The sequence below is a fragment of the Erythrolamprus reginae genome, chromosome 1 (assembly GCF_031021105.1).
Source record: "Erythrolamprus reginae isolate rEryReg1 chromosome 1, rEryReg1.hap1, whole genome shotgun sequence".
Lineage (NCBI taxonomy): Eukaryota > Metazoa > Chordata > Lepidosauria > Squamata > Dipsadidae > Erythrolamprus > Erythrolamprus reginae.
In genome coordinates, this window is record NC_091950.1 from 137,248,148 (window position 1) to 137,264,622 (window position 16,475).

General features: G+C 46.6%; 1 protein-coding gene across 1 annotated transcript in view; it reads left to right on the forward strand.

Moving 5' to 3' along the window:
• The window catches only part of LOC139175530 (uncharacterized), an 86,589-nt gene extending 75,160 nt beyond the window's left edge, over nucleotides 1–11,429 (forward strand). Inside the window, exons 19-32 of the mRNA XM_070766685.1 lie at nucleotides 243–413; nucleotides 598–768; nucleotides 1,115–1,285; nucleotides 1,470–1,640; nucleotides 1,987–2,157; nucleotides 2,342–2,512; nucleotides 3,803–3,952; nucleotides 8,306–8,476; nucleotides 8,661–8,831; nucleotides 9,178–9,348; nucleotides 9,579–9,749; nucleotides 10,155–10,325; nucleotides 10,510–10,680; nucleotides 11,027–11,429. Of these exons, the coding sequence (XP_070622786.1) occupies nucleotides 243–413; nucleotides 598–768; nucleotides 1,115–1,285; nucleotides 1,470–1,640; nucleotides 1,987–2,157; nucleotides 2,342–2,512; nucleotides 3,803–3,952; nucleotides 8,306–8,476; nucleotides 8,661–8,831; nucleotides 9,178–9,348; nucleotides 9,579–9,749; nucleotides 10,155–10,325; nucleotides 10,510–10,680; nucleotides 11,027–11,192 (2,368 nt within the window). The 3' untranslated portion in view covers nucleotides 11,193–11,429. The remainder of the gene's footprint in view (nucleotides 1–242; nucleotides 414–597; nucleotides 769–1,114; nucleotides 1,286–1,469; nucleotides 1,641–1,986; nucleotides 2,158–2,341; nucleotides 2,513–3,802; nucleotides 3,953–8,305; nucleotides 8,477–8,660; nucleotides 8,832–9,177; nucleotides 9,349–9,578; nucleotides 9,750–10,154; nucleotides 10,326–10,509; nucleotides 10,681–11,026) is intronic.
• Nucleotides 11,430–16,475: the final 5,046 nt, after the last annotated feature.

Consider the following 16,475-nt stretch of genomic DNA (forward strand, 5'->3'; position numbering starts at 1 on the left):
TATTTCCTTTAGTGTCTATAAAACACATTCCATGGTTTTGTCCATGGATATTCTCAGTCATACAGGTTTTGGTTGTCCCAAAAGTGCTTCCCCCTCCCCTCCCAAAATGCAACTGGACTTTGTTTTTTCCTTTGAGTACATTTCACCGCCATACATTCCTTTAATTCCTAAGATAATAAATTGCATGCTTGTATTTGCATGCTTGCATAGATAATTGTTATTTTCCCTCCTTTTCTGCACAGGCTTGCTGAAGGGGTCATCACCAAATCTGGCAGTAGGCATCTTGCAGAAGTGATCAGGAAAAAACAGAGATTGAAAACGTTATACTTGTACCTCAACAACGAAGATAACGAAGCAATGGAAGTGCTGTGTGAGGGCCTCAAACATCCAGAGTGTACTGTAAAGACACTAAAGTTAGTGATGTTTTTCCTCTTTCAGTTTGATCTGCACCACTGTTTTTGACCATTAATATTCTGGGAATATATCTGGGGGAGGCAGCTTAAGTTGCCATTCAGAAAAACATTTATTTCATTCTCTCTAAAATATATTCCTGACTTGTTTGTCAGAAGATAATACTTTTTTCAAACGTTTGTGCAGGCTTTATGGAGAGATCCTGACAGAATCTTGCAGCAGGAATCTTGCAGAAGTATTCAGGAAAAACCAGAGTTTGACAGAATTAACACTGTTCCTCAAGAACCTAGATGACAAAATAATGGAAGTGCTGTGTGATGGCCTCAAGAAACCAGAATGTACAATAGAGACACTAAAGTAAGTGGCAGTTATTTTTCCTTTCAGTTTGGTGTGCGGAATCATCCTTTGCCAATTAATACTCGGGAAATGTATTCAGGGAGAGGATTTGCCACACATAATCACATTTCCTTTAGTGCCTATGAAACGCATTCCATGATTTTGTCCATGGATATTCTCAGTCATCCAGGTTATGGTTGTCCCAAAAGTGCTTCCCCCTCCCCTCCCAAAATGTAACTGGACTTTGTTTTTTCCCTTGAATACATTTCATTGCCAGACATTCCTTTAATTCCTAAGATAATAAATTGCATGCTTGTATTTGCATGCTTGCATAGATGATTGTTATTTTTCCTCCTTTTCTGCACAGTCTTACTGAAGGGGTCATCACCAAATCTGGCAGTAGGCATCTTGCAGAAGTGATCAGGAAAAAACAGAGATTGAAAACGTTATACTTGTATCTCAACAATGACGATAACGAAGCAATGGAAGTGTTGTGTGAGGGCCTCAAACATCCAGAGTGTACTGTAAAGACACTAGAGTAAGTGATGTTTTTGCTCTTTCAGTTTGATCTACATCACTGTTTTTGACCATTAATATTCTGGGAATATATCTGGGGGAGGCAGTTTCAGTTGCCATTCAGAAAAACGTTTACTTCATTCTCTCTAAAATATATTCCAGGCTTGTTTGTCAGAAGATAATACATTTTTCAAACGTTTGTGCAGGCTTGGTGGAGAGATCCTGACAGAATCTTGCAGCAGGAATCTTGCAGAAGTATTCAGAAAAACCCAGAGATTGAGAGAGCTAACATTATATCTGAAGAACCCAGATGACAAGATAATGGAAATGCTGTGTGATGGGCTCAACCAACCAGAATGTACAATAGAGACACTAAAGTAAGTGATAGTTATTTTTCCTTTCAGTTTGGTCTATGGAACCATCCTTTGGCCATTAATACTCGGGAAATGTATTCAGGGAGAGGATTTGCCACACATAATCATATTTCCTTTAGTGGCTATGAAACACATTCCATGGTTTTGTCCATGGATATTCTCAGTCATGCAGGTTATGGTTGTCCCAAAAGTGCTTCCCCCTCCACTCCCAAAATGCAACTGGACTTTGTTTTTTCCTTTGAATACATTTCACTGCAATACATTCCTTTAATTCCTAAGATAATAAATTGCATGCTTGTATTTGCATACTTGCATAGATAATTGTTATTTTCCCTCCTTTTCTGCACAGGCTTGCTGAAGGGGTCATCACCAAATCTGGCAGTAGGCATCTTGCAGAAGTGATCAGGAAAAAACAGAGATTGAAAACGTTACACTTGTACCTCAACAACGAAGATAACGAAGCAATGGAAGAGCTGTGTGAGGGCCTCAAACATCCAGAGTGTACTGTAAAGACACTAAAGTTAGTGATGTTTTTCATCTTTCAGTTTGATCTGCACCAATGTTTTTGACCATTAATATTCTGGGAATATATCTGGGGGAGGCAGTTTAAGTTGCCATTCAGAAAAACATTTACTTCATTCTCTCTAAAATATATTCCTGACTTGATTGTCAGAAGATAATACTTTTTTCAAACGTTTGTGCAGGCTTGATGGAGAGATCGTGACAGAATCTTGCAGCAGGAATCTTGCAGAAGTACTCAGGAAAAACCAGAGTTTGACAGAATTAATGCTGTTCCTCAAGAACCTAGATGACAAAATAATTGAAGTGCTGTGTGATGGGCTCAAGAAACCAGAATGTACAATAGAGACACTAAAGTAAGTGGCAGTTATTTTTCCTTTCAGTTTGGTCTGCGGAATCATACTTTGGCAATTAATACTCGGGAAATGTATTCAGGGAGAGGATTTGCCACACATAATCACATTTCCTTTAGTGCCTATGAAACACATTCCATGATTTTGTCCATGGATATTCTCAGTCATCCAGGTTATGGTTGTCCCAAAAGTGCTTCCCCCTCCCCTCCAAAAATGTAACTGGACTTTGTTTTTTCCCTTGAATACATTTCACTGCCATACATTCCTTTAATTCCTAAGATAATAGCGCCGGCGGACTTACCCGCCGGCGCCTTTTGCAGGAGGGCTGGGCAGACATCAGGACGCATGGCATAGTCGGCATGTTGGTTCGGGCGAAGTCTCGGGCCAGAATGGCCTGACCGTGACGTGTCCGGGCGAAGCCTGCCAGCCCTATAAAAGGGCGGGCAGGCCCGGGCTCAGCCTTTTCGCCCGGACAGCATCAAGAGCAGACACTCGGTGGGGTGTCTGCTCTTCTCCGCCATTTTGGGGGCCGCCTCATGGCGCGGCCGCCATTTTGTGAGCCTCATCGGAGGCTCGCGGATCGGCTTCGGCCCGGCGAAAGGGATCGTTGCACGGCGCGGGACTCAGAGAGCCTCCTCGGAGGCTTGTGGAGCGGTCTGGGGGCTTCGGGTCCGGCGGGAAGGCGGTGACTGCGCTCGGCTGGGTGCCGTTTTCGCTGCTGCCCCCTCTATTTATCAAAAGGGGGATTGTTCTGCCGCCCCCTCGGGAGCAGGGGGAATCGGACGGGACTCGCTGGCGCTGGCGGGGGTGTGTGGGTGGCCTGCCTCCATAGGTTCGTGGGAGGCGTTGGTGGGCTGTATGCATCCCTGCACGGAGGGCAGTCAGGCCCTTGGTGGCAGCTGCCTGCTGCTGCTCTGCCTGGTTGGGCAGAGGCCAATCGCTGCCCTCTTTTGGGGGGTTGGGGCCTTGGCGGCCCCAGCTTAATTAAGTATATAAAAAATTATAAATGGGTACATATATGAATAAAGAGATATTAATTAATCACTGTTAAATTAGTTCATTAACATATGCAATACCTTGCGCATAGCATTTTACTTATTTGGTTAGCCTAATGGGTACTACGAGGCAGAGGGCCTCGGCCACGCCGGCCCAGCCGGTGGCTGGGCCTAGGAGGGTGGTGAGGCATTTGGCCCTGGCCAGGGCTAACCTGGTGGGGGTCCCGCTGGGGGGGAATAGGGTTAGTGCCACCCCATTCTCAGCAAGCTAGGTCTTTTTTGCTGTCTCTTGGGCCAGGGTCTTCGAGCGGCAGGACGACCTCGAAAGCTGGCAGTCCGGAGCGGCGGCCCAGTCCGGGCAGAGGGCCCAGCCTGGGCGGATGACGGCGGTGCCCGTCCCCGTGATGATGATGCCACCCCGGTTGTCTTCTACCCCTTTTGGGCGCTGGTGAGGTTACACCTATACATGCATTCACTTCACTCCCCCCTTTGTCCGGTCAGGCCTTTGTCTCGCTGGGGTTTTTGGGAGTGGGGCCACTTTCTTGGGGTCTCCAGGGGGGCACCCGTAGCCAAGTTCGGGCCCCGTCCACTCTTGCTGCAGTGGCTCAGGCCCCCGGGGCAGTTTTTTCTGTTGGGGCCTGGGGTGTGTCGGGGGCGGGGGAGGTTGGACCCCGCCAACGCCGTCCGTAATGCTTCCACCCCCTTTTGACGGCTTACCCGTCGGGGCCGGGGGTATTGGGTATGGGGGCCAACACGGTCTGGGTCCCGTTCGCTAGTCTTCGGGCAGGGGCTATACCGTGCGGTTTGCCAGCTACTCCCCTGGGGTTCCACCTTCGCCTATTGGTCAAGGGGACTTTATGGAGGGGGGAGTGGGGGACCTCTTTTCTCTTTGGAATTGGGAGGTCCCTAAACAGGATAAGGAGGTAACCAGGGTCAGTAAGCGTTTCAGCTCCTGGCTGTACACTTTTCTGACCTTTGCTGCTGTGGTACTCCTGGGGCAGCCGGCCGGGGCCGCTGCCTGGGGGTAAAGGGGCCCAGCCCAATTAATCTTTCGGTTTTGAAGGGTTGGTTGAGGGACTACCACCCTCGCTCGGGAGCGGATGCTCTCTTGCTTGGTTTTTCTGAGGGATTTGGGATCCCTTATGTGGGGGTTAGGAAAGCCTTCATGTCCAACAACCTTCGTTTGTGGGACATGAAGACATCGTGGGGGAAAGATCCGGAAGGAGGTGGCCGAGGGCAGGGTCCTAGGGCCTTTCCCGGAGCCGCCCTTCCTGAATCTTAGGGTGTCCCCATTAGGTGTGGTTCTCAGGAAGGCGAATGGTGAATTTAGGTTGATTCACCATTTGTCTTTCCCGACAGGAGAGTCAGGGAATGACTTCATCCTGACGAATTGTGTGCGGTCAGGTACGCGTCCTTGGATGTGTCCGTGGCCATGGTTAGGAGGTGTGGGGTTGGATCCCTTATGGGTAAATGCGACATTAAGTCGGCATTCCGGCTCCTCCCCGCACACCCCGACGGCTTCGAGCTCTTGGGCTTCCACTTTGAAGGCGGTTGTTTTTTAGGTAGACGGAGCTTGGTCTAGGGGTTGCTCCGTTTCATGCTCTCTGTTTGAGAGCTTTCGCACCTTTTTGGAGTCGGCACTCAGGAGGCGCAGCGGTCGGGGTTCGGTCGTTTCACTGCCTTGATGGTTTCTTGATGGCGGGGCCTGCGTGTTCGGAGCAATGTTTGGCTCTGATACAGGACTTCGAAGCCCTTTGTTCTCATTTGGGGGTGCCTTGGCCCCCGAGAGGACCGAGGGCCCTGCCACCAGGATTACCTTTCTGGGTATTGAATTGGACTCAGAGGAGCACTCTTCTGGATTTCCCCTGGATACGTTAGTCAAGATTCGGGGTAAGCTCATATGGTTCTGGGCTGCACGAAGGTCACTCTTCGGCAGCTCCAGGAATTAGCGGGGATTCTTAATTTTGCCTGCCGGGTTGTTATGCCTGGCCGGGTTTTGTTTCTAGGAGGTAGTACAGTGCGATGAAGGGGCTACGTTTGCCCCTTCATCGTGCCCGCTTATGCGCAGGGGTCAAGGTTGACCTGTGCGTATGGCAGGAATTCTTAGAGCGTTTTAATGGGCTGTCTTTTCTGGAGGCAAGAGCTTCTTTTGGAAGCTGAATTGCAGTTGTGTTCTGATGCTGTGGGGACTTGTGGCTTTGGGGTTCTGTTAGGTGACCAGTGGTGCTGGTCTGCTTGGCCTCCGGAATGGAGGGCCTCCCCCCTGGTTAAGGACTTGACCTTCTTAGAGCTCTTTCCCTTGGTAGTGGCCTTAGAGCTTTGGGGGGAGCAATTTGGGGACAGGACTGTGCACTTTTGGTGTGTCAACCTAGCGGTTGTCCATGTGGTGAACGCCCTGTCCTTTAAGAGTGAAAGGGTCATGCGGCTTGTCCGCCATTTTGTGCGCAGGTCTCTGTCCCTAACCGCATGGTTTTTGGGTAGACATGTCCCCGGGTTAGATAACGGGATTGCTGACGCCTTGTCCCCTGGTCAGTTGTCCTGGTCTAGGACCCTGGCCCCGCGGGCATGTGTGTCGCTTGAGGCTTTTCCCGGCCACCTTCGGCGCCTGGGTGGGCTCCTGGGCAGTGGGGAGTAGAGGCCTGCTGGGCTATGGCCCTCTCAAGGGTGTCTGCACTCTGGGGGCTTAGCAGCAGGCAGGTACAGAGTTGGGGATTTCGGGCAGGATAGGGGTTACCCCCATAGTTGGCCTGCCCCAGTTGTACACCTGGCCGTATCTTGTGTCCAGCTTAGGCAGCGTGGCCTTTCAGTTAGGACTATTAGGTCCAGGTTAGCCGGCCTCGCCTTTCTGTCAAAGGTGGGTGGATTTATTGGTTTTTCTGGTGACTTCCGGATTCGGAAGATGTGGGAAGGCTGGGCAAGGGAGCGACAGGGGACCCCTTCTGATGCTCGTCAGGCCCTGACGGTGCGGCAGCTGTCACTGATTAGTCAGCTTGGACAGTCTGTGTGCCTCTCTGTACGAGGCCCGTCTTTTTTAGGGCAGCGACTTGGGTCATGTGTTGTGGGTGCCCTATGGGTTAGCGAGGCCAGGGCCTTATCACAGGCTGACAAGTCACTCCGTGCCTTCCATTTTATCGCTTTAGTCTAGCTGGGTTCTAGTGTCCAGGGTTTGGCCAGGCCAAGTATGGATCCCGCCGGTTAGGGAACGCTTGTTCCGTATCGGCGCTGCCACTAGTGCGGTACCGGCGTTTCTCGATACAGAGGATTCAGGGGAGTCGACCGTTGGCGGTCAGCGGCCTGTTTTAGGGTACGAACGGCTGGCTGAGGGTTCGGGGTAAGATCTTAGGACAGGTTCACCTGTGGCTCTCTTCTATTCAACCCCGCCAAGACGCGACCGTTGGTGTTGCTTTGGGGTCAGGGAGCGGTTGGTCTGACCACTCAGCAACAAAGTACCGCCGGGGGGACCCAACCGTCGTTGGCGGCTGGGTCATTGTTGTCTGGCTGGGGGGGAGGGAGTGTGCGGTGGGAAGGGTGTTTCTACCGCTATGTCTGGGAGGGCGGAATCCCATTGCTGCGCCCAGGTTGTACTGGGAGGGTGGCATCCCAGTGCTGCGCCCAGGTTGTACTGGGAGGGCGGCATCCCATTGCTGCGCCCAGGTGGTACTGAGAGGGCAGCATCCCATTGCTGTGCCCAGGTGGTACTGGGAGGGCGGCATCCCATTGCTGCGCCCAGGTGGTACTGGGAGGGCGGCATCCCATTGCTGCGCCCAGTTTGTGCTGGGAGGGTGGCGTCCCATTGCTGCGCCCAGGTGGCTGGTCTTGCTCCTCGATGGCAATGACCGGTGCCCGCTTGGAGGTCTGTTGTTGATTTGCCAGGCTTGCGGTGGCCTGCGGTGGCTTCGCACGGTGTGGCCCACCATGCAAGTGGTGTGGTCTTCGATCCTCCCGGGGATCATTTGTGGGTCGCCATTTTCCTTTAGGGCCGTTCACCGGGTTAGCGTGGAGCTAACTAGGCCCTGGGTTAGGCAGTCAGGAATTTAGGTAGGGTGGTAGTGGCCCATTCCCCCATCCCCTTAGAGCAGCCTTGGCTTTACCGGGCTGTCGGTGTTCACCTGTCAGAACAGTGGAACACCATTTTCTTACAGGACCTGCAGTGGTCTCTGCGTGAGCTGGCACAGTTAGAGGGGGGAGTCGGGGGGCCAAGATAGAGATCCGTGGCAGGTTAGGGGCAGAAAATTGGGTGGTGGTTTAGCAACTGCGTGTTCTCTATTGGGCATCTTTCGGGATGATTGACAGGTTCTATCCAAGCTTGTGGTATTGGCGACCTGAGCAGTTGGGGGGAACCTGTCTTTGGGTCCCGCATATTTAAGTCCCCTGGTAGGGGTTAGCCAGTGGGACCTCCCACATGCAAGTGCATGGCAGGGTCTCAGGTGAGGGAGGGGTCCCTCACCTGGACTAGCATGGAGCTACGCCCATAAGTTGCCCAGGAAGTTTATATGACGTCATTTTTTTGCCCTGGAAGCAATTGTTTGACCCTGCAGTTCCATTGTTTGGGTCATAATTAGCTATGTTAATTATGCTAATTTATTTAAATAAATCATGCAAATTTATTTGAATAAAAATGACCCAGTTTTAAATCTAGCTCTTGTGTCCGTGTCGTTACTCCGTCTCTTCTGCAATAAATTGCATGCTTGTATTTGCATGCTTGCATAGATCATTGTTATTTTTACTAAGATAATCAATTGTATACTTGTATTTGCATGCTTGAATAGATGATTGTTATTTTTCCCCCTTTTCTGCAAAGTCTTCTTCAAGTGGACATCACCATATCTGGTAGAAGGCATCTTGCAGAAGTGATCAGGAAAAAACAGAGATTGAAAACGTTACACTTGTACCTCAACAATGACGATAACGAAGCAATGGAAGTGCTGTGTGAGGGCCTCAAACATCCAGAGTGTAGTGTAAAGACACTAGAGTAAGTGATGTTTCTCCTCTTTCAGTTTGATCTGCACCACTGTTTTTGACCATTAATATTCTGGGAATATATCTGGGGGTGGCAGTTTCAGTTGCCATTCAGAAAAACATTCACTTCATTCTCTCTAAAATGTATTCCAGGCTTGTTTGTCAGAAGATAATACATTTTTCAAACATTTGTGCAGGCTTGGTGGAGAGATCCTGACAGAATCTTGCAGCAGGAATCTTGCAGAAGTATTCAGAAAAAACCAGAGTTTGAGAGAGCTAACATTATACCTCAAGAACCCAGATGACAAGATAATGGAAATGCTGTGTGATGGGCTCAACCAACCAGAATGTACAATAGGGACGCTTAAGTAAGTGATAGTTATTTTTCCTTTCAGTTTGGTCTATGGAATCATCCTTTGGCAATTAATACTCGGGAAATGTATTCAGGGAGAGGATTTGCCACACATAATCATATTTCCTTTAGTGCCTATAAAACATATTCCATGGTTTTGTCCATGGATATTCTCAGTCATGCAGGTTATGGTTGTTCCAAAAGTGCTTCCCCCTCCCCTCCCAAAATGCAACTGGACTTTGCTTTTTCCTTTGAGTACATTTCACCGCCATACATTCCTTTAATTCCTAGGATAATAAATTGCATGCTTGTATTTGCATGCTTGCATAGATCATTGTTATTTTTCCTCCTTTTCTGCACAGGCTTGCTGAAGGGATCATCACCAAATCTGGCAGTAGGCATCTTGCAGAAGTGATCAGGAAAAACCAAAGATTGAAAACGTTACACTTGTACCTCAACAAGGAAGATAACGAAGCAATGGAAGTGCTGTGTGAGGGTCTCAAACATCCAGAGTGTACTGTAAAGACATTAAAGTTAGTGATGTTTTTCGTCTTTCAGTTTGATCTGCACCACTGTTTTTGACCATTAATATTCTGGGAATATATCTGGGGGAGGCAGTTTCAGTTGCCATTCAGAAAAACATTTACTTAGATTAGATTTAGATTTATTGGATTTATATGCCGCCCCTCATACTTCATTCTCTCTAAAATATATTCCTGACTTGTTTGTCAGAAGATAATACGTTTTTCAAACGTTTGAGCAGGCTTGATGGAGAGATCCTGACAGAATCTTGCAGCAGGAATCTTGCAGAAGTACTCAGGAAAAACCAGAGTTTGACAGAATTAACGCTGTTCCTCAAGAACCTAGATGACAAAATAATGGAAGTGCTGTGTGATGGGCTCAAGGAACCAGAATGTACAATAGAGACACTAAAGTAAGTGGCAGTTATTTTTCCTTTCAGTTTGGTCTGCGGAATCATCCTTTGGCAATTAATACTCGGGAAATGTATTCAGGGAGAAGATTTGCCACACATAATCACATTTCCTTTAGTGCCCATGAAACACATTCCATGGTTTTGTCCATGGATATTCTCAGTCATCCAGGTTATGGTAGTCCCAAAAGTGCTTCCCCCTCCCCTCCCAAAATGTAACTGGACTTTGTTTTTTCCCTTCAATACATTTCACTGCCATACAGTCCTTTAATTCCTAAGATAATAAATTGCATGCTTGTATTTGCATGCTTGCATAGATCATTGTTATGTTTCCTAAGATAATCAATTGTATAGTTGTATTTGCATGCTTGTATAGATGATTGTTATTTTTCCTCCTTTTCTGCACAGGCTTAATGAAGGGGTCATCACCAAATCTGGCAGTAGGCATCTTGCAGAAGTGATCAAGAAAAAACAGAGATTGAAAACGTTATACTTGTATCTCAACAATGACGATAACGAAGCAATGGAAGTGCTGTGTGAGGGCCTCAAACATCCAGAGTGTAATGTAAAGACACTAGAGTAAGTGATGTTTCTCCTCTTTCAGTTTGATCTGCACCACTGTTTTTGACCATTAATATTCTGGGAATATATCTGGGGGAGGCAGTTTCAGGTGCCATTCAGAAAAACATTCACTTCATTCTCTCTAAAATGTATTCCAGGCTTGTTTGTCAGAAGATAATACATTTTTCAAACATTTGTGCAGGCTTGGTGGAGAGATCCTGACAGAATCTTGCAGCAGGAATCTTGCAGAAGTATTCAGAAAAAACCAGAGTTTGAGAGAGTTAACATTATACCTCAAGAACCCAGATGACAAGATAATGGAAATGCTGTGTGATGGGCTCAACCAACCAGAATGTACAATAGGGACGCTTAAGTAAGTGATAGTTATTTTTCCTTTCAGTTTGGTCTATGGAACCATCCTTTGGCAATTAATACTCAGGAAATGTATTCAGGGAGAGGATTTGCCACACATAATTACATTTCCTTTAGTGCCTATAAAACACATTGCATGGTTTTGTCCATGGATATTGTCAGTCATCCAGGTTATGGTTGTCCCAAAAGTGCTCCCCTCTCCCCTCCCAAAATGCAACTGGACTTTGTTTTTTCCCTTGAATACATTTCTCCGCCATACATTCCTTTAATTCCTAAGATAATAAATTGCATGCTTGTATTGGCATGCTTGCATAGATGATTGTTATTTTTCCTCCTTTTCTGCACAGGCTTGCTGAAGGGGTCATCACCAAACCTGGCAGTAGGCATCTTGCAGAAGTGATCAGGAAAAAACAGAGATTGAAAACGTTACACTTGTACCTCAACAACGAAGATAACGAAGCAATGGAAGAGCTGTGTGTCGCGCTGGAAATTGCCAGCCCCCAACGACATTGAGAAACATCCAGTAGTTAGAGAGTTAACTCTGTCTAGTAAGATAGCTCCTCCTGTGTGATGTAACCTGTTTGCTCACATCCCCTCTTTCTGATGAAGAAGGGCGGTCTCTATCCAGAGTCCATTGTTCTTTCAAACTCTTCGGTTCATCTTTCTTAGCTAGAAGATGTGCCATCTTATGTCTCCTAAGACAATTATTATTTTTATGCTTTCTTAATAAAAGTAACTTGTTCATTCGAACATGCTTTGTCTGTACTTCAATATCCATCTCCTCTGGAAGGTCCTGGCTCACTCCTCACGGGCTGAGCACCTTGTTTAAGGTAGGGGTCTTCCTAATCCCGACATGGTAGCGAGAGTGACGGTTATTATTGAAGTAATAGACCCCGCTTACACCCCGTAAGCTCACTAGGAATCTTTCCTGATGCCAGCGAAGAAGAAACGCAATCCTCTTACGCAATCCTACGTAGATTCCCTCACGAGTCAGCAGCTCGCCGAACTCAAGGAGACTATTCGTGTAACCGATAGTAAATGGAATCCTACAATGTCTTTGCACTCTGAGAAGGAATGCCTTCCAGCTGACGACAGCATTCAGCAAACTGTAAGTGTATCTTACATGATTGATGATGTTGGGAACCGGGAAGAGGAATGTAAATCTACCCAGGGTGGTCCCTCCGGCAGTCTTTCCATTAATCCTAGCGACGAAGAAGAAGACGAGACATTAACTCTCTTCCCCTCTCAATCATCTGCTATGCATGTTAAGGCACAAGCCAAAATGAAGCATTTAGATGATTTCAGCTCTCTCACTTCTGCTAACATAAAGGGAACATCCCTAAACTTGCAGAAAATTGAAGAGCTCATTGAAAAGGATGAGAAGGAAATTCACGCATTAGAATCAGTCTGTCTTCACTTTGATAACTTACCTACTATGAAAAATATAGAGCAGCAAGAAATCTATTTCAGTTATTTAAAAAAGGCTGATAATGCCAGGACTGAATTACGATCTTTGAAGAAACTCCAGCTTAAACTTATTACAGAAAAGATGGAGGTTATGTCCCTGAGAGGTGTTTCGTATGCTCATTCTCCAAAGGGAGAGACAGAAGGAATCCATTCCTCCCACTCACCCCAAGATAAGCATGCGTACATCAGTCATACTCCCATGGTGACCCATTTCTTCCCGCCTGCCTCTAACATAGAACACATTCCAATTGAGGAAGGGAGGGCTAACCAGCCCGAAGGAAAAAAAAATGGTCCCTTTGCATTTTGAATCTGTTGACTACAGAGGGGGGAGGACTTCCCCCACTGCTACAAGTTACGCAACAGCGGCCACTAGTGGATGGAATGCCCGAAAGGAAAAGGCATTGCCTGAAGCCAGACAGGGACTTTCCCAGGCAGATATGGCAGCGGAAATGCAGAGACAAGTTCCATTTGTTTCAGGTCCTTCTGTTTCATCGCAGAGGCCTCCAGTCTTTATTCCACAGATGCCAGCACAACTTCCCCAGGTGGGACAGTCACAAGGTTTGCCAGGAGGGGTTGGGGCTCAACCCCAACAACTCCAAGCGGTCCAGATGACTGCATCAACGAGGCAGACCATCACCTCTTCTGCTCTGAAAGGTGAGTTTGTGCTGTTACCTAATGGACACAATTATTGGAAGTGGCTTCACAGAATAAATTTGCACCTACTGGCTCATGACATAGATGGGATTGCTCATAATCCCCCAGTAAGGCGCTGGACTGCAGAAGAAAGGGAAGCTGACATAAAAGCCAAGCTACTCATTCTTATGAGCATGGACTCACAATTGTCACAAAGATATGACACACGTGACATTACTTCTGCTCAGATACTAGAGTCAATAGACGGCATGTTTAGGCCAATATCAGATGAAGGCAATTTCATACTGATAGCCAAGTTTAATAACACTAAACTTCCAACTGGGGGTGAACTTGCACCTCACTTATCTAAACTCCTTACTATGCATAAAGATTTAGAAGAAAGAGGATGCCGTTATGATGATAATCAAGTAAATGTGGCTATTATAACTTCCCTTGGTCCTGAATGGAAGGAAGTTATTTACAAGTTCAGTATACTCCCACTGGCCCAGAAGACTACTCAGAGACTCTGTAACATGCTAACTGAAGAAGCAGAGTTGCTGAACACTGGCCTTAGACCTATGTCAGCAGCATTTAAATCTAACTTGGCCAAGGGCGGTCAGCAGAAAACAAGTACTCCAAAGTACTCACGCCAGAAACCTTTTAAGAAGGATGACACTCGCAAGTCTCCTGATGTGCAAAGTGTGAAGTCTGGCGAGACTGATCATCCACCTTATCCAACCCAGCCTAAAGGCGCACACAAGAAAGGATCCAGAGGAAAGAGTTCTGGAGCTGCAAAGTCAACTCCCAAAGACTCAAAAGATGAGAAACCTACTTATGTTGGTACCATCCACCTCAGCATTGTTCCTGACAAGAGTCCACTCTACGACATTCGTGAGTTATGGACCCTAGACAGTGGAGCAGCGGCACACATCGCGTACCGGAAGGAATCCTTCATTGAGCTACACCCGACAGATGTCAAGGAAGTGTTCGGAGTTGGTGATCTACGTTCCAAGGTGGAAGGAAAAGGAAAAGTCTTCGTCAAAGAACTGGACTCCCTTATCTCAAATGTTTTCTACGTTCCAACTGCCAAGAACAACATCCTTAGTGGATATTGCCTGAGAGAAGAATTGAAGGTTGTAATAAACTTTGAACTTACTGATACTAACATTATTAAGGATGGCAAACTTCTTGCTACTGCCATTCCCATCAAAGGTGTCTTTTATTTGCAACCCAAACCTGCCAGCAAAGGTAGTGTAAGTATAAGCGTTCCAAAGGGCGTAAGCACAGGTCCAGAGGGAAACCCTGGTGCCACCGCTAGTTCAAAGGTTCCTAAAACCAATGAAACCCCTGAGGTTCCAAATGCTGTTACAAATGTTAAACATATGCTAACAAATAAATCTTTTCATTCCAGGTGCATTCACAGATGGCATCGTCGCTTGGGGCATGCTTCTTACCCCGTCTTAGCAAAGATGTCTGAATATGTTGATGGTTTCACAATTGATGGGGCTTGCAAGGTTTACTTAGATTGTAAAATTTGTAACTCTGCCAAATCCAAGCACTCCCCAGTTCCCAAGGTGGCTGTCCGGCTCTGTACACGCATCTTTGAATTGGTCCATACCGACGTTGTCGGTCCATTTCGGCCTACTGTTGGTAAACGTAAGTATTTCTTAACTGTAGTTGACAGTTACTCATGATTTGGCTATGTTTTTCTTTTAAAACAAAAATCAGAGGCGTTTGAGGCTTTTAAAGGCTTTGCTGCAGAGATACTTACCCAACACGACGTCTGGATCAAGCGGATTCAAAGTGATCGTGGAGGCGAATTTATGTCGCAACAGTTCCAAGGATGGATCGCCAGGAATGGAATCCGCCAGCAGACCTCATCACCCGGGATGCCACAGCAAAATGGTGTGTGCGAACGTAGGAACGGGATTCTGCAGACAATGTTTCGTTGTCTCATTGAGGATGCAAACGTGGACTTTTCATACTGGGGCGAAGCATTAAGGTATGCTAATTACATTGTTAACAGAACATGGAGTAGCGTCATACAAGACACTCCTTATTACTTGCTCCATGGCAAGAAACCTGACATTCAAAATATCTACATTTTTGGTTGTTATGCCACTGTTAACATTCCAGTTGAACAGAGAAGAAAAGGAGGTCCTGTGTCAGAGAGAATGAGATTCATCGGCTTTGATGAAGTCTCCAAGTACCACAAATTTGCTGACTCTCATCATAGAGTTTACATTTCTAATTCAGCCAAATTTGAGGAAGACACAAATTGGTCCAGTATACATAGTAATGACACTTCAGTTTATTTTCCTAAGGAAGGTGTGGCGATACCTGATGACCAGGGAGCTGTGCCAGATATTCCTGATGTTCCAGATGATGAACAGCCTTCGACAGTTGCCGAGGAAACCTCTGGTGATGAACTTGAAGGCGGAGATGATGATGAAGGATGGGCCAGCGTTCCAAGACGTTCCAAGAGAACTACCAAAGGAACTCCTCCAAAGAGATTTGCACAGCAAGTATCTGAATCTCCTTATCTTTTCATGTGTAACAATCTTACACTTCCACCTGATCATTTTCACCAGATCAAACTTTTGCCTGACTTTGAACAAGAAAAATGGCATGAGGCTATGGAACACGAACTGGACTGTTTAAAGAAACTTAAGGTGTTCCAAAAGGTGGAGCCTCCTAACAAGAAGAAAGTCATTGGCACACGCTGGGTGTATAAAGTCAAACAAAAACCTAATGAGGAAAAGCTGTATAAAGCTAGACTTGTAGCTCAAGGATTCTCTCAAGTTTATCTGGATGACTACACTGACACATATTCACCCACAGTCAGAAATGAAAGTGTCAAGATTGCCCTAATCACTGCTGTTGCTTTGGGTCTAGAGGTTTTTCAGTTCGATGTAGAGACTGCCTATTTGAACGCTGATCTGAATGAAGAGATCTATGTCAAGGGTGCTCCCGGATTCCAGAACCGAGAAGGAGAGGTCTGGTCTCTCAGCAAGTCTTTATATGGCCTTAAGCAGAGTGCCCTCTGCTGGTACAAATTGTTATCCCAAAAGCTAAATTCAATGGGCTTTATTAAGTCCGAATCTGATGGATGCGTGTTCACAAAAGGGCAAGGTAAGACTTATGAAATTGTTCTTGTTTATGTTGATGATATTGTTTATGTGGGTCTCAATGAAAGCACTAGTCAAACTTTTGCTAAGGGCCTTGAGAAACATTTCACCTTGAAAAGCCTAGGGCATATCAATGATTATCTAGGTGTTCAGTTTGAGAAAACTGAGAAGGGGTTCTCTCTTTCACAAGAAAGTAAGGTTGACCAGCTTTTGCAAAATTGTAACATGTCTGATGCGCATACTTGTCGTTCTCCTATGCAAACTGACTTTTACAGTTTAACCCGAGAAGAGTATCCTGATTTTGAGAACAAAACATTGTACCGGTCAGTGATTGGATCGCTATTGTACATCAGCAGCTGGACGAGACCTGACATTTCACTGAGTGTGAATCTACTGTCCAGATACGTTGGGAAAGCAACCACGTTTCACTGGTCTTGCATAAAGAAGCTGCTCAAATACATGAAGCTCACGAAGGGCAAGAAGCTGTACCTTGAGCCAGATCATGTTGGGTACCCTGAAGTGATTTGTTATGCTGATGCTGACTGGGCAAGTGACACAGAAACACGAA